General features: G+C 45.7%; 3 protein-coding genes across 6 annotated transcripts; 1 reads left to right on the top strand and 2 right to left on the bottom strand.

Moving 5' to 3' along the window:
- The first annotated feature begins 9 nt into the window (after window positions 1-9).
- Window positions 10-9,184, top strand: znf687b (zinc finger protein 687b). 4 transcript variants are annotated; one of them, XM_015973673.3, is made up of 10 exons: window positions 10-98; window positions 731-3,055; window positions 3,171-3,463; window positions 3,540-3,724; window positions 5,029-5,205; window positions 5,287-5,449; window positions 5,683-6,036; window positions 6,099-6,199; window positions 6,447-6,534; window positions 8,359-9,184. In XM_015973673.3, exons 2-10 carry the CDS (start codon window positions 745-747, stop codon window positions 8,953-8,955), a joined length of 4,269 nt encoding a protein of 1,422 aa, XP_015829159.3. In that variant the 5' UTR covers window positions 10-98; window positions 731-744; the 3' UTR covers window positions 8,956-9,184. The 4 variants fall into 4 exon arrangements, with proteins under 4 accessions (XP_015829159.3, XP_070403560.1, XP_015829160.3 ...); XM_070547459.1 differs by lacking the exon at window positions 10-98 and having other exon boundaries at window positions 471-1,638; window positions 1,714-3,055; XM_015973674.3 differs by lacking the exon at window positions 10-98 and having other exon boundaries at window positions 471-3,055; window positions 3,201-3,463.
- An 890-nt stretch (window positions 9,185-10,074) lies between these two features.
- aqp10b (aquaporin 10b) lies at window positions 10,075-18,338 on the bottom strand. The gene is made up of 6 exons (XM_015973681.3): window positions 18,114-18,338; window positions 17,705-17,831; window positions 11,757-11,894; window positions 11,399-11,517; window positions 10,430-10,647; window positions 10,075-10,355 (listed from the first exon to the last, which is right to left on the bottom strand). Exons 1-6 carry the CDS (start codon window positions 18,198-18,200, stop codon window positions 10,151-10,153), a joined length of 894 nt encoding a protein of 297 aa, XP_015829167.3. The 5' UTR covers window positions 18,201-18,338; the 3' UTR covers window positions 10,075-10,150.
- Window positions 18,339-18,649: 311 nt separating this feature from the next.
- On the bottom strand, window positions 18,650-20,546 carry hax1 (HCLS1 associated protein X-1). The gene is made up of 7 exons (XM_015973680.3): window positions 20,368-20,546; window positions 19,913-20,160; window positions 19,592-19,800; window positions 19,446-19,509; window positions 19,235-19,368; window positions 18,958-19,060; window positions 18,650-18,878 (listed from the first exon to the last, which is right to left on the bottom strand). Exons 1-7 carry the CDS (start codon window positions 20,430-20,432, stop codon window positions 18,805-18,807), a joined length of 897 nt encoding a protein of 298 aa, XP_015829166.3. The 5' UTR covers window positions 20,433-20,546; the 3' UTR covers window positions 18,650-18,804.
- Between the last annotated feature and the right edge of the window lie 1,377 nt (window positions 20,547-21,923).

Raw genomic sequence — 21,923 nt, 5'->3', positions numbered from 1 at the left:
CTGCGTCAAGTTCATTGGACGCGGTGGGGTCACGTGATGGGAAGCGCAGCATTTTCAGCTGAAAACGAGCTAAGGATAGTCGGGAATCGCATTTCCAGGTAAACAAAAAAAAAATACATCAAACAGTGAAGGAAATTACCCGTCCCAGCTATCGTTTCCTGCGACATCGTCGACCCCACGGTCAGCGGGTCGCGACGGCAGTGAAACCAAACATCAGCGAGGCGCTCTTGTTGCTTTTAATGACGAACGTTAGCTCGTTAGCCGAATGACCCCTCGCTCTCTCTCTCCCCCCCAGTCCCTTCGTGTTGGCTGGAGCTCAACGGGCAGCAGACGGAAGGGAGCACTGTTAGCACAAAATAACGAGACTCACCGAAACGAAACGCTCTGTTGGCCTCATCTAGGCTCACAGGATTGTTGCTGTTAAAACCATCATGCATTGAAAGCATAACTGAAGCAGTGTTTTCCATTCATAAGGCCGAGCCTGTCACTAAATAAGGGTTTGGCTGCAGCCGCCGCCGCTAGCAGCCTAGCTAAGTATAAGCTAGTCCAAAATCCCAGATCCTGCCTTTTAATCTACTTTGTGTTTGATAAATGTGCATGAATGATGCTTTCTGTAAGAGATTAGGTTCACATTTACATTCCCTGATCTTTGCATGTGGCCGTTTGCAGCCAGACGTGAGTCAAGTTCACTGTCAGGATCACAGGTTGTGTGGATTTGTGATTTTAACAGGAGCGGATCCCGGTATGGGGGACATGAAGACCCCAGATTTTGATGACCTGCTGGCAGCTTTTGATATTCCTGACATAGATGCAAAAGAGGCCATCCAGTCTGCCCCCGATGAGGCTGAGGGGCCCCACGGAGCTGCAGGTGTGCCTCTGGGAAAGCCAGAAAACGTTGTGGGTGTTGGGTCTTCGCTGAGACCGCCAAGCCCTTCAGATCCTCAGGTGGACACCTCCATCGTGAGTGTGATTGTGAAGAACAAAGTCCGTCACGAGGCTGTGGATGGAGGAGAGGGAGAGACAGACCAGCACCCTATCGATGTGATCACAGGTGCAGATGTAGGTCCCCGAATCGGTGCGTGTGCTCCCGGGATGGCAGAATCTGAAGCTCTCAATCACAACGGTTTTGGAGCATCTGTGGTTTCCACGCCACTCCCCCTCAGCCAGGCTCAGTCTAACGGTGCACCGTGGTCCATGAGCAGCCCTAAAGTGTCCACAGAAGCAGCTGGTGCCAGTACAGCCAAGTCTCACAAGCAGAGTGCTAATATTTTCAACAGACTTAAACCACTTGTGGCCCAGGGTTCTGGAGATCCAGTGGGTCGGGCCAGAAAGATGCAACTTTTGCAGCAGCAGCACCAACAGCAGCAAGATACAGGCCAAGAAAGAGCAGATGGGGTCAAAGCATCATTACCTACGTCTTCCTCCCTATCAGACGGGTCGCCTTCTTTGGCTGCTGCAGGACCTGCAGGATTGTCCTTGCCATTCTTTCCACCTACAAAGCCTCTGCTTTCAGCTTCACCGTCTGCTCCCTCGTCGCACCCGCTGCATTTGTCTCAGCCTTTTAACGGAGCTCCCAAAAGTGGTGCAGCTGGATTTCAGCACCAGCAGGTGGAGGAGGACGATTCCGACCCTGATCGGGTAAGTCCACTATTGATCCAGGAGAACCTGGACTCTCCGAGCCAACGCTACAAGTCTGATTCGGTTTCTGTGCAGCCTTCCTCCTCTGCTGCATCTCAACCCACACCTGGAGACACCCCTTCTGGGTCATCTCTGATCTCATCAACCCCACAGTTTGGCACCACGGAGAATGCACAGATTGAGGAGAGACATCCGGAGCACGTCATAGAGGAAAGAGATTCACCTGAGAGCCCTGAACCAGAGACCCCAAATCCACCCGCTCACGCCACAGCTAAAATGTGCTCCAGTCCTGCTGTCGCCTCCACTCCACCTCCTTCTGAACTACGGGAGCCTAAAGAGGAGGAGGAAGAGATGGAAGTGGGGAACGGCATCGACAGGACTGTTGACGGTAAATCAGATAAGGGAGAAAACATGGACACTGGTGGGGAACACTTAGAGGTGGGTGATGCGAAATCTAAACCCAAATCCATGGATGAAGGACAAACGGGCAGCACTGCGCCTGTTCCCCCCGGAGCTCCATCCAGACCGCTTAAAGTGCGAATAAAAACAATTAAAACCTCCACTGGTGGAATCACCAGAACTGTAACAAGAGTTGCCCCAAAAGGCGGCGCTGCAGGGAAAGGCCTGGACCCAAAAGCTCAAACTGGGGATCAGAAGACGCAAGCAAACAAAACCCAAAAATCAGAGGCTTCTGCTGGTCATGTGGCCTTATCCTCCCAGAAAGCAAGTGCTCTGAATGCTCTGCCCGTTTCCACACTTGCAGCGAGCAGCGTCATGCTCGCCGCTGCCACAAAAGTCCAAAACAAAATGGCTTCTTCAGAGAAGACGAAGGTTTCTGCAGCTGCTGTCAGCATCACCAAGTCCACTGCTCTGCCTGCAACGCCCGCGGTGGCATCCTCTCCAAAGTTCTCCGTCGCTACCGGTGGGGTAAACGTTCGCGCAGCAACTAACAAAACGGCAAACGGAGGCAGTGGGAGCCTTCAGCCAAACAAACCCGCCTCCATTGTCAACAGCACAGGAGCCGTCATCTCCCGGAGTCAGTCGAGCCTGGTGGAGGCGTTCAACAAGATCCTTAACAGCAAAAATCTTTTGCCAAGCTACAAACCGGACCTCTCTGCTCCCCCGCCGCCCGAGTGGGGTCTCCCCCTCCCCGCTACCGGGTACCGCTGCCTGGAATGTGGAGACGCCTTCGCCTTGGAGCGCAGCTTGGCACGACACTACGACCGCAGGTCGCTGCGCATCGAGGTGACCTGCAACCACTGTGCCAAGAGGCTGGCCTTCTTCAACAAGTGCAGCTTGCTGCTGCACGCGAGGGAGCACAAGGAGCGCGGGCTGGTGATGCAATGCTCACACCTGGTCATGAGGCCTGTCACGGTGGAGCAGATGATTGGGCAACAAGACATCACGCCCATCGGCGGTAGGTGATTCTGATGCTCCTCCCAGCAAATCCAAACCTTTCAGTCGTTGCCGATTTAATTTTTTGTCGTCGGGGACCTTTTGTCTTCTCTCTCCTCCACCTTTTGTATAATCAGGTCTGCTCACCTCTTCATCCTCTCCTCCAGTCTCCTCTCCATCTACCACATCAGGAGGTCCCGCCACCAACGCCAACTCCAGCCCCATGAAGGACTCATCGTGTCCCACGGCAGCCCAGCCTCGACCTGTTCGCCGCGCTCCCCAGGGCCCCCAGGCACTGATGCCCCTGCCCTGCAAGAAGGCAGAGGGGCTGCAGTACAACAACTTCAAATGTCCCGAGTGCCAAACACAGTTCTCTGGCAAGACTGAGCTGGTAACTCACTTCCAGCAGGTCCGAGGGGCTCCTAACTCGGTAAATCTTGCAGAGGTGACAAGTAATCAGTGTTAGAAATAGATGATTTGCTCAAATTTCTCCTTCTTCCCTGCAGACGTGTACTCAGTGCTCTCCTCCCATGATGCTCCCTAACCCGTGTGCCGTGTCCGCCCACCAGAGGATCCACAAACACAAATCGCCACACGTGTGTCCCGAGTGTGGCGGAACCGCACGACAGGCCAGCTTCCAGACGCACCTGGAGGAGGCGTGTCTGCACTTCGCCAGGCGCATCGGCTACAGGTGAGATGCAACAATACTCACATCACTGCTAATTTTAACTATGATTCACTAGCAGTGTTGGGAGTAATGCGGTACAAAAGTAATTAATTACTGCAATGCATAGCTTTTTGCTGTAATGTGGTAATGTAAGGCATTACAGGGAAAGAAAATGGTAATATTTACTCGGTACAATTGTCAGTAACGCGGTAATTACAACACATTTTTAAACCCAGAATCAAGATGTGGGTTTCCTAAAAATTCTAATTGCGGGAAGCCTAAAAAAAGATCCAATATCCACATATATGACGTCATTTATGGACTCAGCTTTGCGGGCATTCTATGAGCAGAGAGGACGCAGCGGTAATGGCTCAAATACTCCAGCTTCGTCCTGCGTGCGGCCGCTGTTATATTCACTAGATCGCTCCACCAAAACAAAGTCATTCATTTGCGATTGTTTATATCAGCCCATATTCTCTGGTACTTCATGTACTTTTCAGCTGAGTTCATAATCTGTGCGCCGGTGATTTCAACTCATTGCTGCTGGAGCGCAGCGCATATTAAGCTGTTTTTTATTTATTTTTATTTTTTTTTGCGTTCTGTAGATCCCTTTGACTGATTAGTTAGAAAGTAGGATATCTAGTTTACAGTTTTTCTGGAAGACGGAGAAAACATGCAGCATGCAGGAAGGTTAGAGAGAGAAAGGGCAGGAAATTATTCAAATAAAATCAAGAAAACAAAACAGTGCTTGAAAAGAAAAAAGTAGGTAGATTTATCCCCAATACCCATTTTTACCAGTGAAAAGCAATAATCTATAAGCATTTAATATTTATACATGTGATAGAATCAGATCACCCCAGAAGTCAGTCCCACATCCAGGGCCGTATCAAGGCATTTGGGGACCAAGGAAAATATAGGCTTGGAGCCCCCACCACCTCACTTCCTGCTCAGTTAATCTAAGATGGCAGCGTGCTGAGAGTACAGATTGTTGCTTTTATTTAATAAACAATCATTTTAAAGCACTGTTATTATATCTGACTGTTTTTAACAGCAACCCTAGCTCAGACACCACATCACCTTCCACATATATGTCATGAGCTCACTGAGCGTCAGATTACCAGATTCATACTGAAGTTGTTTTGGTGAAAGTAACTTAAAGTAATGCAAAAGTAGTGTAATGCCTTACATTTTAAAATCAGTAATATTGTAATGTAATGAATTACTTTAAAATGAGGGTAACAAGTAATAAATAATGCATTACAATTTTGAAGTAACTTGCCCAACACTGTTCACTAGTGAATTTAAACGTCGTGCTTTGATTCGTTAAGGTGCTCCAGCTGCCAGGTCGTGTTCGGAGGCTTGAACTCCATCAAGTCCCACATTCAGACGGCTCATTGCGAGGTCTTCCACAAGTGTCCCAGCTGTCCCATGGCCTTCAAGTCTTCCCCCAGCGCCCAGAGTCACATCAGCACCCAGCACCCGACGCTAACCGGAGGACAGGCCAAGTACGATGGTCTCCATTTGAGCAAAAGCTCCGGTCGTTAAAAACGTCGCTCATTTTCCAAACGTGTTCTCTAATTTCTCAGGATGATCTACAAGTGTGTGATGTGTGACACGGTTTTCACCCAGAAGCCCTTGCTGTACATGCACTTTGACACGCACTTAGCCAAGCAGAAAGTGCACGTGTTCAAGTGTCCTGACTGCACTAAGCTGTATGCTCAGAAGGGCTCCATGATGGAGCACATTAAGGTACGCTTTGGACAAGAATGTCTTCACGTTACAGATTTAAGGAGTTGTTGCCCGTTTGTTGCTTTCTACAACGCACGTGGTGTCAGAACAGGCAAACATCGGCCTCAGCGAGGTTCCTCCTCAGTGGCCTTGTCCTAAGTTCTATACCAAGAACGTCCTTTGGAAAGCTCATATGTCCTTAAATAGAGGTGATTTTATGTTTTCCTGAATCCTGTCCCTGTTATTCCGCTCAGACTGCTCACAGAGGCCCCTCGGCCAAACAGGAGTCCCAACCTGACACCTCAAACCCCCCTTCAGTCCCGACCAACACGTCCGGTCCCGCCAGCTCCAAGTCCAAATCCTCCGGAAAGCCCGACACCTCCGACGGCGAGGACTGGGGGCGGGAGCAGGAGGAGGAAGAAGAGGAGGAGGACGATGAGGAGGACGACGAAGGGGACGAGGACTACGAGGCCCCTGGGGGTCACCCTGCTGCTGCCGCCAACCCCGCCGCTGCAAGCGTCGCGACTGAGTGGACTTGTCCTCAGTGTCAGAACACCTTCACGGATAACGAAGACTATCAAAGCCACGTGAAGATGGAGCACAGCAAGGTAGGAGATGACCTTTGACCGAGTCGCTGAAATATTTTAACTGATTTATTTTTTCTCTAAAGTTCCCGTGCCGTATCTGCGGAGGAACATTCAGCACCTCCTCGAGCTTGAGACGTCATGAACGTGTGATTCACGAGGGCAACAAGAGAGTCTTCCACTGCCAGTGAGTCGCTACTTAGACGTAGATTACATTGTCTATAGATGCCCCTCTAGAAAAGCAAGAGATTGTGCTATTACGTAGACATTTTCTAGGCTGAGACAAATATTAATTCATTGCAAAAAATGTGAGCATTGACCAATTAAAGCTTATTTTCACTCATTTACATATTGTGGCCAGTAGAGGGCGCTAACCCATTGATTTCTACTGTTTTACTCAGTTTTAAGATATTCTTAAACATGTCTGGTTTTAGATTTTGCACAGAAGGCAAGCGTACGTTCGGCAGCCGGTTCCTGCTGGACAAACATATCCGGCTCCATCACAGAAACCCAGAAGGACAAGTGAGTCCGTTTTATCCTTTTCTTGTTTCTATTCCATCGTTCTGGGTAGCGTCTGGATTCAGTGTTGGTTTAAACAGGATGAATTCAAGGAGTGGAACGCCCCTTTAATTAACACATTTGCAGTGGGTCTCTAGTAGGAATGAAGGATTTGTAAGTCGTACTCTGGGGTAAAAAAGATCAGATGCACCGTTTTCAGCTGGAGGAGAAAGTAGCTTCAGAGGTAAAGTAGTAAAGTAAAGTAGTAGTAAACCCTACCTTTACGGTAGGGTTGTCACGGTAACCGGTGTAGCGGTAAACCCCGGTAAAAAAGTTGACAATAATAATAACCGTCTTGTTTTTAAAAAAAATTATTATCTCGGTGGATTACCGTGGCTGCGGTGTAGGTGATCCTTACCAACCACCGTATCGTCTGCCTCGCCCAGTAATCGGAAGGTTGCAGGTTTGAGCCCCGCTCAGTCTGTCGCTGTCGTCGTGTCCTTGGGCAAGACACTTAACCCACCTTGCCTGCTGGTGGTGGTCGGAGGGACCGGTGGCACCAGTGCTTGGCAGCCTCGCCTCTGTCAGTGCACCCCAGGGCAGCTGTGGCTACATCGTAGCTCATCCCCACCAGTGTGTGAATGTGTGTGTGAATGGGTGAATGACTGATTGTGTTGTAAAGCGCCTTGGGGGGTTCCAGGACTCTAGAAGGCGCTATATCAAATACAGGCCATTACCGGCAGCACATGCGCACTTTGTTGTTTACAACCCAAACTTTCTTGAAGCTAAAGCTGAAATAATGGCCAAAGGAGGAGACGGCAGCGCTCAGGAGGACATTTATTATCCCTCAAAGAAGACAAAGTGGGAAGTACGGGCATCTTTTGGATATTTGAAGAATGCCGAGGGACAGTTGATAGAAGACGGCTATCCTGTTTGCAGCACGTGCAGATAAAGTGTCTGTGAAAGGCAGCAACGCTTCAAATCTCATGACACATCTGCGTGACCATCACCCACAACTCTACAGTCAACGCAAGGCAAGCTATTATTAGCGTTTTAGCTAAAATGCGTGATCCGAGGATTTGGGTTGAGGGAGAATGCAACGAGTCGCTATATAAAGCAGCCGCAGCGCCGCTACCTGCATATAAACCGTGTCACGGACACCTCCATGGTGAAATGACGCTATGCATTACGGGGCTCCCAGGGGCAGATAAGAGTTGGTCTCTCTCCGAGAATAATTATGAATTTAACAATGATTACTGCCTGATGACATTTTCCCACATCTGCCATGCTCACTGGAAGGACACAAACCGAGGACAATATTTTCCTGATATAGGGTTTATTACTCAAGTAAGGGTAAAAAAGTATCTGATTAGAAGGCTACTTGAGTACTGAGTATCATCTGATCTAATATTTTTAAAATGATAACATCAAACAGACAAAAAATAAGAAGTTATGGGCAAATATTGGTATTTTAAAGACTAAAGGGGAAAAATGTAAACAAATAAACAACATAATTACAAAATAACACATTTTAGGCAAAATTTAGACACAAACTGAGGACAATATTTCCTGACGTACAGGGTTTATTTAATTGTGTGAAAATGTAGCACGTTTAAAAAAATACCGCGATTATACCAAAAACCGTGATATTTTTGGTCTCAATAACCGTGAGGTTAAATTTTCACACCTCCTTACTTCCTGGTTACAGAGAAGACTCTTGTTTTTATACATGGGCTGCAGTACCCAGATCTGACCACAAGGTGCCATTCTTACTTAATGCACCTCTAGATAACAAAGACTACTAGAACTGAAACTCAGCTGTTAAGTCTCACTTTGTTTACCCCTCAGGGACCGCCCCTGACCAGGAAGCGAGCCGCTACAGGAGAAGGACCGGGCAGCTCCTCGGAACAGGATGGAGAGGTGGGTCCTCCTGTAGGTAGAGGAGCAGAGGAGGAGGAAAACACCACAGAAGAAGGCAGCGGTCCCGCAAAGAGAACCAGGGCGTCCATTGCATCCACGTCATCGACACCCGGTGAGCTAGAAGAGGAAGACAATATATTTCGGTGCGTCCCCTGCGGCTTCTCCACAGAGGACGAGGCGGAGTTTCAGCGCCACATCCCGCAGCACCGGGGTGACATCGCGTCCTTCCAGTGCCTGCAGTGTGGCGTCTGCTTTGCCTCGGCTGGCTCTCTCAGCAGGCATCGCTTCATCACTCACCGAGTGCGGGACACGCAGGGTGACGGTGAGCGCGGCGCCCCACGCGCTCCCGGCTCTCCTGGCGCCTCCCCTAGCGCCTCCCCCCAGTCTCAGACCGAGGACGGAGATGGAAACCTGAGCTGCAGGGTGTGCGGCCGGCACTTCGACAAGGCCTCTGACCTCAACACGCACTTCAGGACCCACGGTATGGCCTTCCTCACCGCACATAAAACAGACAAGCCCCAGTAGGGGAGGGGCGCAGGACGGGCCACCTGGGACTGATGAGTAGAACATGAATGTTGAAGAACCACAGGTTTTTTTTCTTAACTCAAAATGGCGCCTCTGTGGTGCGATTGTAACTGCATGTTTGCTCAGAAACAAGAAGCATTTATATATATCATCCACTCCTGCACTGACTGTAGCCACACACACACACACACACACACACACACCTCCCACTGCACTCCAGCCAGCTGTCACTCCCTACTTCATGTCGCATTCGTGCTGCCCCGTCGCTTCTAGAGAGCGACAATCTGCTCAATCGGAGAGAGCTGAAGCTTTTTGGGAGAAACTGACACTGATTTTTATGTTGCAATATTTATTTATATAAAAACACGTCACTGCTGTTGGTATTTTTGTCTTGATGCCGAAACGAGAAGGTCACAGGAAGTCTGTAGTATGTGTCGTGTGAATAAATTGTGATGTTAATCTTTAAGCTAGGCGGAGAATCGGGCTGTTGGTAGAACAAGTGGATGACCTTTGACATGTAAATACATATAATTACACTAAGAAAGCGTACTGGTTTTAGTAACTTGCTATGACAATGTGAATATGTGTAGTATTTGTATTGCTCAACCCTTTTTTCCGCCCTAAAAATAACTGGTTTTAAAAAAGAAAAGCTGCCCCCCCCCCCCCCCCAAAGAATTAGCGACATGTTATAATTACAAAAAAAAAAAAAAAGAACAATGGGGGGTTGTGTCATTAATGTGTATGAAAACAAAAACGTTTATCGGAGACGGTTGTTTTTTTAACTACTCGCGTTTCTTTTGTATGTCCCAGCCTCCAGCGCCTCACGGTGGGGGGGCGGCTTTGATTTCTCGTTTGTATCTTTTTTATATGTCATATCATATTTATAGAGCTCAGTAGTGGAAGTTTCACGTCATCTTCTCCATGGTTGTGGTCTGCTTGCTGAAATGCCATAAACCTCTGTGCTGTTTGGAAATAAATGTGTAAAAGATGCCGCGGCTTCGCTGTTTATGTTTAACTAACCTAATCGGATCTTTACCCACTTATATGAAAACTTTACAACCACTTTTAAATAACTGGAGCGATAACATTTCCTAGGAACCAACATTGATTTTTCTAGTCTTGATTTATCCTAATATTTAATTTTATCTTGATCATTTTACATTTAAAGTGCAACACTTGACAGTTTTCACCTAATTTAGCCATTTAAAGCAGGTTTTCCACTCTCTGGTTCCTCCACCTCTAGAGTGATTTTCCCTGCTGAATCTTCTAGACACAAATTCTGGTCATCAGACATTTGTGAAGGGTGATGGACTTCAACCAGCAGCTCATAAACCAGCGTTCCTAGCAGCGCTCCGATGCAGGGAGCAACGATTGGCACCCACCACCAGCCACCTCCGGCCCTGTTTGCATTCAAAATTACAAATCGCAACAAAAATATTACGGAAACAAAGGGGTCCAAAATAAAAATGCCAACCTGAAGACATCTTCTCCCCATCCCGCAATGTAAGTGAAGACTCGAGGTCCAAAATCCCTGGCCGGGTTCAGGGCGTAGCCGCTGTTAGAACCCATAGAGACACCGATAACCAGCACCGACGCTCCAGCCAGGAGGGGTTGGAAGTGATCAGGGATGAACGTGTTACTCTGGTCCCCCAGAGCAAGGATGCACAGCAGCAGGGCGGCCGTGCCGATCACCTGATTAGCACGGTTAATGAAAATGACCAGAAAAATGAAGGATGATGTTACAATGAACATGAGAATCTAGTGTAATCATGATCTAAAGGAGATGCGCTATGACTTTTTAAGCTCTATAAGTTCTATGGTTGATACAAACCCCATGTAGTAAGTTCTTTACACATAATCCCGCCCACATAAAGCAGTTTCAGCAGTTTTATTCTTTACAGTTTCAGTGCCTTCCAAAATTAGCCCTTTTAGGACTCTGTCACTTTAAGAACAAAAGGCTGGAGCTGGCCACGCCCACTAATGCCAGATTTGCCTCTATTAGCAGAGAAGCTCTGATATCCGAGAGGGGCTTGGAGAAGAGCTGCTGCTCCCCCAGCCACGTGAGGCAAGAGTGGGTTTCATGAAATTTTCCATGTTTGTGACATCACAAACGGGGACTTTTTGAAACTGCTCATTTTAAGCACATATTACCTAACAGAAAACAGATGGACCATTTTTTTCATATTTAGAGTATTTAAAGAGACAATGTGTAGTTTTTACTGTTAATCTTTGGAAATATCCATCGATAAATGATATCCAGTTATTGAAAATATTGGCGGCTTCGTAACATATAACCATAAAAATTGCGTCTAAAGTACATAAGCGTCATTGGGGGACACCACGTTTCCTCTGGCCTGCTCGAGGTTGAGCACAAATGGGTTCATAATATGTCTCCTTTAAAGAAAAACACAATGAATTAAGAAAAAGGGAGACTTTAACTGACCTGGTCAATGACTCCTCCCCATACGCTGAGATAGTCAGCTGGGTAGGTGGAGAAAATACCTGCTGTGGAGGTGGGACCCGTCACCGTCAGCTGACCACCACTGTACATCTGGATAGCATCTGCAAACAGCCTTAATTAGTGTGTGTGCACCTCTGAAATCCCAACCTATAATCAGGACTTGGAAGAAACATCAGTCAGTTGCCTTTATATATAATGTCATGTTCTGGATGATGAATGAGAACACCAACATCTTCAAATATTTCATTGTTATGAAATAAATATTTAAAGTACATGCATTAAAAGACGTTTCTTTCTGCTTTGACAGGAAAACTTTGCTTTTAAAGTGGTTTAAACTCACCGTAATACTGCAGAGCAACTGTAGCTGCAGCTAGAAAGGCTCCCAGAACCTGGAAAAAGGCGTAGAATGGTAGTTTTATCCATCGACATCTACCCAGAGAGCACAAGCTCAACGTGACTGCTGGGTTCAGATGAGCACCTTCAAAATAAATGTATGAATTAATTAAATGAACCATAATACCAAATGTGTCAAAGATGTCTACCGGCAGGAACTCCTGCAAACAAGTTCTCCTGTGTTTTTTTTTTGTTTGTTTTTTTTGTTTGTTTTTTGCTGGCCCTTTTCACATTTTTAAATGCTGGAATTTTGTATCTTATGCAGGCTGTGGAAAGGCAATTTTATCATAGGATTTTTACTATTATATCTATTCTAGGTCCATTTTTGCAGTTTTGAAATTAATTTTAAATAAATGGTCATAATAAAATCCAGTGGTGGGCGCCGCTCTCCCTGACATACATGAAGGGAGAATAAATGTAATTAAAGCTGCAAGCAACGTCGTTCGGCCCTCGCAGCTCAGCGCCGCTCCGGCTTGGCCGGTGTCGGTGCAGGATCTGCTCGGGTGCAGGATCGGCTCGGGGTCCTTTAACTGCCGATGACGTCAAAGTAGTTGATTGGCTGAACATGAAGCTTAAGGACGTTACGTTATCACGTTATGATTTTGATTGGTCAGAACAAATTTGCGGCCGTAGTCTTAGCGGTTGTAGTCCTGTAGTCCATAAATCAACACTTTTTGGAGAAAATATGTTTGAATTTCTAACGGAAATGTAAAATATAAGCAAATGATAAACGGTGACCCTCAAAAGCTCTTGATGTTGATGAAATGGGGCAAAATAAAATGTAAGAACTTTATTGAAAGACACCAAGCAATATTTTGAGTCAAAGAATGTATTTAGATAACAGCTAATTAGGAAATATACAGACGAACTCCACATTAATACAAACAGATATGGCTTCACATCAGAACTGTTTTATTCGTCAGTCCGATGTTGGTTTTATGTAGTTTCACATTCTTTAGTTTAGATAATATGGTGTTTTATTAACAAATTACAATTATAAAGAAAACATTTAGGTGTTAACAAACAAAAATTTATTAACAATGCTGCTGGTGTCTTTCCAAAACGTATGTGTGAAAGCCGAGTAGATTTGCAGTAATGTGATGTCATCGGCAGTCAAAGGACCCCGAGCAGATCCTGTACCGGCACCGGCAGCCCGGTGCACCTGGTCACGTCCGCAGAACATAAACGTCGACAACCCCGACACCAGAAACTGCGAACGGTGTCCTCGTTCACACTTCACCCTGACTCAGCATCTCCTCTGAGCCCACCAATAAATTACACATCTCACCACTAGGGCATACTCTATCTTTACCACACTGGTGGTGTGATGACACAGACCAAGTTTAATGATATTATGACCACATTTTTTGAAGTTATTGAAGGTTAAAGCTATCTAGGGGGCGCTGCGACCAATTACAGAAAAATCCCATTGAGGTCAGCTTTGGTTGACAAAGGTGGTTTTCTGTTATTTTGGCATAAATCAGACGTTGTGTGTGTTATCTAGAGCCAGAGAGCCGAAAGGGGGTGGAGCTAAAGGGGTTTGAACCAGTCATGTGATGACACAAGCCACATATAAGGCGATCGTTGAAAAGGGCGACGGGGCATCACTCTCCAAACGATGTGTGCGAAAACCACTAAATAGAATACTTGGACCAAAATGGCCGACTTCCTGTGCAACATTAAGCTTAGCTCCAAGAGACTTTTTTGTAGGTCCTGAGACACTGCATTAGTGTACCAATTTTTGTAATCTTCAGTCAAAGCATGGCTTGGGGCTGAGAGTTTTAATGGTCCTGGAGGGCGCTTTTTCAGAAAATAGGCAACACCCACCAACCTATACCATTCATTTCTATTGGGGATCAGACTAGGATCACTCACCAGAAATTTCGTGGCGATATCATGATAACTTAGGAAATGAGGGGCAAACATATTTACATGGCGTGATGGCGAATTTCGCCATGCTCCCAAAGCCCCGCCTTTTTTGAAACCTGCCAGTACTGGAGACCATGTGACCTCAACTTGTCTATTGCTATTTGCCAGAGATTGCTGGTGATTGGGTGGAAGGAGTCCTATAGGGAGCTGTGAAAAAGAGTGGCATGGAGACAGGTCAAAGTTTGAGGCTTAGCCACGCCCTGACCACAGCGGTACGCCTGATTTCGCTGCGCTGCCACCGCCCCGCCCTCTTTTGAAAACTCCCATAAAGTGACGCCAAGCAACCCCCAATTGTTTTGAGTTACCAGCTACAAATTTGTGGTGATTAAGTGAAATGGGGCGATTTGGGACCAATCACAGTAAAACTTGACCTTTTTGGTCCTGAGGGGGCGAGGCTTGTGTGATGTCATCATCCAACCATTCAGTTTAGTTTGTGGCTGGATGTCGAATGACCACAGAAAGTTTTGTAGCTCTTCTCTATTGGAGTATGAAGTTTTAGCCTTTTATATTTTTTGGCAAGTAGTCGAACTTCGAGGCCTGGCCACGCCCCCTCAGTATATATGAAAAGTCAGTTTTATTTTTCTATTTGATCGCCCATCCCTTCTGAGCAATTTCCCACAACTTTCGAGATGATCGTGTGAAAAATGATCGAGTAAATCAGTCAAAAGCGGACCCTAGTAACGGCCAAAACGGGGTCAAAATCACCACTTCAAACCAAAATGGCCGACTTCCTGATTGATGTTGACCATGGTTGCAAGAGGCTTTTCTGTGCAGACTGTTGAGTACTACAAGTGTACAAAATTCATAACTGTACGACAAACAAAGTATTATGGAAGGGGTATTTTTCACATTGTAGGGGGCGCTATGGAGCTAGTTTAATTGTGATTTTTTGGGACCTTTAAAATACAAAACTTTACACCACGCCTGACATGTGTGCAAAAATTCCTGAGTTTTCGGGTATGTTGAGGCCTCCAAAAAGCCAATTTACTTGGCGGAAGAAAAATAAACAGAGCAGATACAATAGGCCTTTGCAGCGCTTCGCTGCTCGGGCCTAAAGAGTACACTTGTAAGTCGCTTTGGACAAAAGCGTCTGCTAAATACATAAACATAAGCATAAAAAGTAAAAACAAAAATCTACATTTAATATAAATGTGTCAGTTTTGCTGACACACGCAATCAGAATTATTCACACATAATTTTCACCGGCTGTCTCTTGTGAATTTTCTTCAACAGACTCACCGGAGCACTTGAAAAAGCGCTGACACTAATCAGCCAATCACATTTGGTTGCTAGGAAGAGCTGGAGAGTGTTTGGCCAATTAGCATCACTGAATTTAACACCGCTGAGGCCCTCCTGCTACAGGACTTGGCTAGCTAGGATGCTACAGAGCGCAGTGGCGGTTTTACCATTAGGCATAGGTCAGTGGCCGCCTGGGGCCCCCTTATGTTGGGGGGCTCCCTAGCCCTGACTGCTGGCACCCCTCTGTTAATGCCACAATGGACTATTCCTTTTTTTTTTTTTTTTTTTTTTTTACCGTGTCCTGTCTGGCTGTGAAGCAAGCAGAATTGATGTCTGAATGCTGGTGACAAGCCTTACAGATTTATTCTCAGGTGGAGCATCAAAGCGTCTGCTTTTAATGTCACGCCTGATACTTAAAACTTTATTGTTATTGTTGTTGAATGCTTTGTAATTCTGACCAGACACGGAGACAGAGGTGAAAGAGAAAGGAAGAGAAAAGGTGGAGAGAGAGAGAGGGGGGGGGGGGGGTTTCCACAAAAATAAACAATGAACAAGAGTCTGCTTCTAAACCTGCAGAAAAAGACAAAAAAAAAAAACAAAAGGACACAAAAAAGGGACACAACAACAATACAACAAGATCTACCTATCACTGCGTCAACTTGATGAAAAAAAAAACAAAAAAACTATATATATATATATATATAAATAATCAACATTGCTTAACTGAAGAATCACGATAATAAATCACAATGCATATGCCCCCCATAGTCTTAAGACCTGTGTTTAACGTGCCCAAGCCCATACTTTTGAGAGCACCATGTGAGCACCTGTGTGTGTACACGCGCTTGTTTATTTAAGGTTTCTCTATAGGAGCGTCCAACAGAGAGTGTGAGGGACCACAGATCCGCCCCCCAAAGATGCGCAGGAGACGGGGGGGAGCTCCAAGTCCCAGAGATCCAGGCGTTGCCCCAGAATGCAGGAACCCCAAGGAGACTGCAACCAGAAAGGCCCCCGCCCCCCTCGAGAGGCACAGAGGATCGCCCCGGGGGGCCACAACCAGCAGCCGGCAGAGTCCCTGGAGATATCAGCGGCAAGCCCACAGGCCCGCCCGCAGCCTCCCACCCCCTAGCCGGCCGAGCCCGGGACCCAGCGACCCGGGACCCAGGGGTGACCACCCCCGCCGGGGACCCAGCAGAGCCAAGCGACCCAGACCCCACCAGGCAGCCACCGGGATCTATCAGGCAGATGCCAAAATCTTAAACCCCCAGACCCGGTTGCCACGAACACTCAGGCAGACCATGGCACAAGCCCCCACACCAGGTGTGGCAGGGGGAGGGGGGACAAAGATCTATATCATCAAGAGAAGTTCCAGGAGAGGGGAGGACCCAAAGGCCCCACCTGACATATACAGTCATACACAGACACAGTCACACACTCCCTCCCTCATGCTCACACATGCACATACAACCCAAGACTTACAAAAATGCACGCCGGACACTCACTCATGCTCCCCATACACACCCTATTAACTCTGGTCCCGGTACTGCTGCACATGGGGTACAACCATCACCGGTAACCAGAGTTTGACCCTTTCTGCTGGGGTGCTGATGAGCAGGCTCCCCCGCCCAACGCTGAGCACAGCAACCCACCACCCCAGACCCCAACCAGACGGCCAGATCTCCCTCCTAGCCTCCAGCCCCAGGAAGCCTAGCAACAACAGAGGTGGCTAAGACCCCTAGTCTCCCTCCACCTGCTCCAATATAGTGTTGTGTGATCATGAGGTGTATTCCATGGCTGTGGTGAGTGGGCAGTGCGGGCATCATCCGGCATATGCCAGCTGATGCCACCGCACCACCCCACTTACACCCTCAGCCATCAGTGTCTAAGTGCGCACAATGGACTATTCCTTTAAGAAGCCGATGCACAAACAGGAAGTGATTGGTAGTTATTCCACTCCAATCCAGTTGGTGGCAATAATGCACCAAATTGTTGTTTGCCAAGTGTCATAAGACCACAAATAAGAAGAAGAGAGGTGGCAGCATTTGTAACAAACTTGAAGCGGTAGTCAAAACATTAAGCATGAAATGGAGTTATGCTAGTGGCTCCAATAAGAGACAGAAGCAGCTTGCTTTAAAAAAGATTTTATCTTCACTTCCGAAAGTGACGTCGTTTTTCTACGTAAACAGCAAAACGAAGACAATGGAAAATGTTTAAAAGGAGGAAAACACAGACCAAAATGGAAAATAGAAAAAAAAAAAAGAAAAGCAAAATCACAGGAGCACTGACAGGAAGAAGATAGAGCAAATATTGAAAGCACTAAATGGGAGAGAAAGACAGGAAAAAATAGGACTAAAAGTGAAAATAACTCATGTCAGAAGAGGGTAGAGTTTCGTAAATCCAGTTAAAGATAAGATTGTTGAAAATTTAGTGTAAGGGGGCCCCATGTCTGTGTTCGCCTTGGGCCCCCAACTTGCTAAATCTGCCACTGACAGAGCGCTGGATCGCCTTTGCTCTCTCCCACACACTCACTGTTGATTTATATATTTATATATAATCTTCATATTTGTAGCTGTTGCAATAAAATGTGTTTATTTGTTCAAATGTTATATGAATATAATATTTAAAACAGGCTTTCTCATTCAATTTCGATATCGTGTTAGTGCCACACTGCCACCTACTGGTGTAGCTGAGTATAGCGCTTTGAGGAGACTCGAGCTGGAATCTCACCTGAGACTCCGCGGGACACAAAGACCCCAAACGTCACCCCCAAAGCAAATCCCAGGTTGATGGAAAGATACTGTCCATTCCTCTCCTGAGACGTGATCACCTGGGCTGCAGAGCCACATCCAAACAGCTGCAGACACATAAAAAAAAATAAATAAATAAACATTTCACTAATGTTGAGATTACGAAACTACAGGATGTTATGACTCTTCTTTTTTATGAACTTCATTTCTGATTAACCCGCTTTATGGTCTGTGCTGTTAAATGGTTGTTGCTCTAGCAGGTGATCATTAGGGTCTTTTAAAATCAGGCCAAAGTTCTGCAGTTAGCTACAACTTTTATTAACTGACCCAAAACAAAAGCACACGGTTTTTAATGAATCCTGGTGAACTTTGTTAGAACCAGAACTTACAATCAGGACGTAGACCCCGAGACACTCCGCCATGCACTCCCTGACCAGCATGTTTTTGATCCGACACTTCCTCAGCAGCCTCTCCATCCTGGTTTTCCCCTCTGCAGCGTTTGGTCTCAGGTGGGTTCTCTCAGGTGGGTTCTGACCTGCTCCGTTCCGCTCCGCAGCTTATCCGTCTCAGAGCAGAGTTTGATCTTTCAGGCCTGGAGTCTCTGGCAACGTCACGGTTTATTGCAAGGCTGAGGACTTTTACTCTGCGGGACATCCTGAGCCACAAATGATCAGCTGAGTGGAATTAACTCTGATTGGGGGGTGTTAACATGGATTTCTTCTTCTCTGACTGGAAATGGACATAAAAGTTCTTAAATCTAAATTAAAATAGTTTCATTCACTCCAGATCTTTATATAATACATGGATTTATCCCTGCAGGGAATTCAGACTCCCAGATCAGAGTGGATGCTTTTGGGATGGAGTGTGAAAAAAGAAAAAAAGACACACCACGTGCCAGAGGAACTGCAAGAACAAGGCAGCTGTGTAAATATATTAAATCTTTATTGGATCCCTCTCATAACTACATCCATATTAGCTTTTCTGTGAGACGGTACAAAAATAAAATATTCAACCAAACTGATTAGTAAAGTTTCCATTTCAGCATTTTATCCATCACATTAAACGAGTCCGGGGAACATTTTATTTAAATCCACCAAAGAACTTGGAGAATAACGAGTTGTCATCCCGTAAGTCTGAGAAGGGCTGTGGGCCACCTGGGACAAACACAAACACAGGGATTAGGAACAGGGAGACAATGTTTAGATTTAAATCCCAGACTAGAAATAAACTGACCTGGAGGAACGAGTCCAATCTGAGGGTCAGGACCTCCTGAGCGAGTCACTGTGGTCTTCTCCTGGCCGTGTCCGTCTCGGATTGTCCGCCTCTCCTCTACGGTCTAATAAAAACATTTAGTGAGTTTAATTAATTCAACTTTAACCTTAAAAATATTGTGGATTTGCACTCTTGTTCATTATTTGATATTTATTGTAAGAGAATTTTACTCTTAATTTATCATTTATCTATAAAAACACTTCAATGTTGCAGGTAAAGACCGCCGAAGCACACACACCCCATCAGGTTTCACCACCTTGGTGACGGTGACCGACTGGAAGAACGACCGGGTTCTGGGCTGGCTCGGCGTCTGACCGGCAGGTGGAGTCAGAATCTGATCCAGGCCACCAGATGACACAGCAGAGTCCAGATCTGGATGGGATTCAAAAGAAAATCAACAAGGAAACTTAAATCCATAAATAATGTAACAACTTAAAACTGTAACTCGCCTCTGTCTTCTTTGATGTCATCTTCTGGAGTTTTCGGAAGTCCCTGTCTCCAAATATCATTAAACTGTTAAGAGACACACACACGCGAATTGGATCAGAACAAGGTTCAAGCAGAAAAAACAAGAGGATTAATCAGTTTCGTGTACTTTGGAGAAAGGTCTAAAGCCATGGAAAGGTGAGCGAGGGAATTCTGGAGGCTCATAGGAGGGCTGATTGCCACTGGGGCCCTCTCGGGTTGGCCCTTGTGAGTCACTGCCAGGTGATTTCAGCATAAAGTCTCTCACAGGATTCCCACTTCCCCCACCTCTCTGTGATCTGTCCTGAGGTGGTGATGGAGGCAGGATTCTGGGAACAACTAAAAATAAAAGAAAAAGAAAGAAAACTTGATTAAAAATAGTACTTTTTGTGCAACTCAATATAAAAATTATCAATGGGAGTGGGGGTGGGTCACGCGCTAACTTTCTTACCCATATGCCCAGACGTGTCCTCTTCCCAGTGGCCCAGCTGGGAGAAGATCTCCTCCATTTCTCTGAGCACGTGTCCGAACACCGGAGGCTCCTGGAACCTCATCCCGTCCGGACCAAAGCTGAAGCCGAACCTCCAGGCTCCGCCAAAAGGGTCCTGCTGGTCCCCCCTCAACCCATCGTCCCAGACCCCATCCTCGTCCTCTTCGTCCTCGTCGTCATCACGAGTCATGGCATCAAAAAATGGGTCCCTGATAAAACAAATGAATTGTCTTAAATTAATCCTGACGGACGCAATCGTATTAGTCCGTTTGAGCTCAGCTTAACGGCCATGCTAGCTGAGCGACCCCTGTGGTTTTCCTGGAAGGAAAAAGCTGTCTTACCTCACGACGGAGCTACTTCGTTACCTAACAGCACAGAGAAATATATATTTTGCTACGTTACTAACTTTGACTCACCTTCGGCCTCCATAATGTCTTCCCGGAACACCGAAGAACCCGCGAAACAAATCAAAAACACTCATTTACTGACAGAAAGCTAATTCATAACATCCACGGTTCACAGGTGCTGCGAAAAACAGCCAGTAATGTCAACAGTCGCAAAGCGTTCTGGATCCTTCCAAATGACGCAACCTGCCGCAAAACTGCCGTAAAGTTGCTTTACCGTAAATCATAAAATCAAAGCCCAGAAAGAGTACGTTGGCTCACTAATCACCTCATACCATTTGTATTTGGGATGAACGAGAACTAATCTTTTTAATCGTTCTAGTACAGACTAAAATATTGCAATTAAATGTATGAAAGAAAACAAATCTTTTAGATAAACTAAATCGAACGGCTTTATTACACTAATTACGGTAACGTTGATATTTTCTACCACTTTTGTCCATCTAGCTCTTTTTTGACAAAAATTGCATTGTAAAAAGTTTAAATGTAAATCATTTCAGTTCCCTTTAAAATTCTGTTTTATTTATTTTGGTGTAGTATACATGTAGTAAAACAAAAACAACTGAACTAATGTTAACTGACAACTAGACGGCCGTAGTTATCCTGAAAAGAGGGAACACAAAATAACACATCAAAATTATATGGGTTTATCTGTTGGCATCCTGTAAATAAACTAATATATAAACCACAACTCCACAAAAATCACCCAACAGCATTTATAAATAAAGCTAATCTGTGCTAAACGAAGAAATGCTGCTACATCCACAAGCCACAAGAAATTGTTTATTAAAAGACATTAACATCCAAAATGATGAAAACGTCTTTGTTTATTTACTTAATATTTATATATTTTTACAAAATAAAAAAATGAAACAAAAAAGCTAACAAGTCTGCAAGAATTTGAAAAGGAAAAAAAGAAGAAAGCCATTGACGGACAGGGACTACAGTACTTGTGTTTTTATATATGTACAAGACAATTTTATCCATTTAAATCTTTTAAAACGCACAGTACAAAAAGGAAAATAATAAACCACTGACAAAAAGAGTACAATTCTGTCCATCAGTGTTCAACGCTGCAGGTTTCCTTACAATGTTGGGGGTCAAGGAGGTGAAGCGGGGTGGGGGGGGGGTGGGGGGGGCGCAGATTGTGTCTGTGACCCTTTAAATCATTCTTTCAAAATAAGACCAGCCATAAGCAAAGTTGTTTCTGATTCAGGGGGACAGTAACTGTACAACTGTTGGATAACAAAAACCCAGAAACAAACATGCACGCAGTCACATGACCAACACACTCCTCACAGTCTGAGCCACTGAGCTTTGTTTAATGTCTTTATATATAATATATCTATATCTGGTAAAAAATAAACTTCACAACTCTTCCAATTCAGAGAAACGTTTCTTCAAACTTAAAACGACAAAAAAAGTTGAAAAAAAAAAAAAACATTTGAAAGTAAATATGTCAGGGGTCTTTTATGTCGGACGTTTCCGTCGACATTTAAGAGACGAGAGGATGAGAAGTACACAACCAGACCCCCCCCTCCCATGTTTGGGTACTACTTCATTCCTTC

This window comes from Nothobranchius furzeri, chromosome 19 (genome assembly GCF_043380555.1).
Source record: "Nothobranchius furzeri strain GRZ-AD chromosome 19, NfurGRZ-RIMD1, whole genome shotgun sequence".
Taxonomy (NCBI): Eukaryota; Metazoa; Chordata; class Actinopteri; order Cyprinodontiformes; family Nothobranchiidae; genus Nothobranchius; species Nothobranchius furzeri.
The sequence above is the reverse complement of the archived record's forward strand: the minus strand, read 5'-3'. Positions and strand labels throughout refer to the sequence as shown.

Excerpts from the sequence above, each read along its gene's own strand:
- aqp10b (XM_015973681.3), bottom strand. The coding sequence starts at position 18,200 with ATGGAGAGGCTGCTGAGGAAGTGTCGGATCAAAAACATGCTGGTCAGG. Across the intron at positions 11,895-17,704 it reads TGTGTCCCGCGGAGTCTCAG|GTGCTCATCTGAACCCAGCA; the intron begins GTGAGATTCCAG and ends TTTATTTTGAAG. Across the intron at positions 10,648-11,398 it reads GGGGAGGAGTCATTGACCAG|GTGATCGGCACGGCCGCCCT; the intron begins GTCAGTTAAAGT and ends CGTGCTAATCAG.
- hax1 (XM_015973680.3), bottom strand. The coding sequence starts at position 20,432 with ATGAGTGTTTTTGATTTGTTTCGCGGGTTCTTCGGTGTTCCGGGAAGA. Across the intron at positions 19,801-19,912 it reads GGACACGTCTGGGCATATGG|TTGTTCCCAGAATCCTGCCT; the intron begins GTAAGAAAGTTA and ends TTTTATTTTTAG. Across the intron at positions 19,061-19,234 it reads AGGTGGTGAAACCTGATGGG|ACCGTAGAGGAGAGGCGGAC; the intron begins GTGTGTGTGCTT and ends TGTTTTTATTAG.
- znf687b (XM_054745151.2), top strand. The coding sequence starts at position 592 with ATGTGCATGAATGATGCTTTCTGTAAGAGATTAGGTTCACATTTACAT. Across the intron at positions 3,464-3,539 it reads TCCGAGGGGCTCCTAACTCG|ACGTGTACTCAGTGCTCTCC; the intron begins GTAAATCTTGCA and ends TCTTCCCTGCAG. Across the intron at positions 5,450-5,682 it reads CCATGATGGAGCACATTAAG|ACTGCTCACAGAGGCCCCTC; the intron begins GTACGCTTTGGA and ends TATTCCGCTCAG.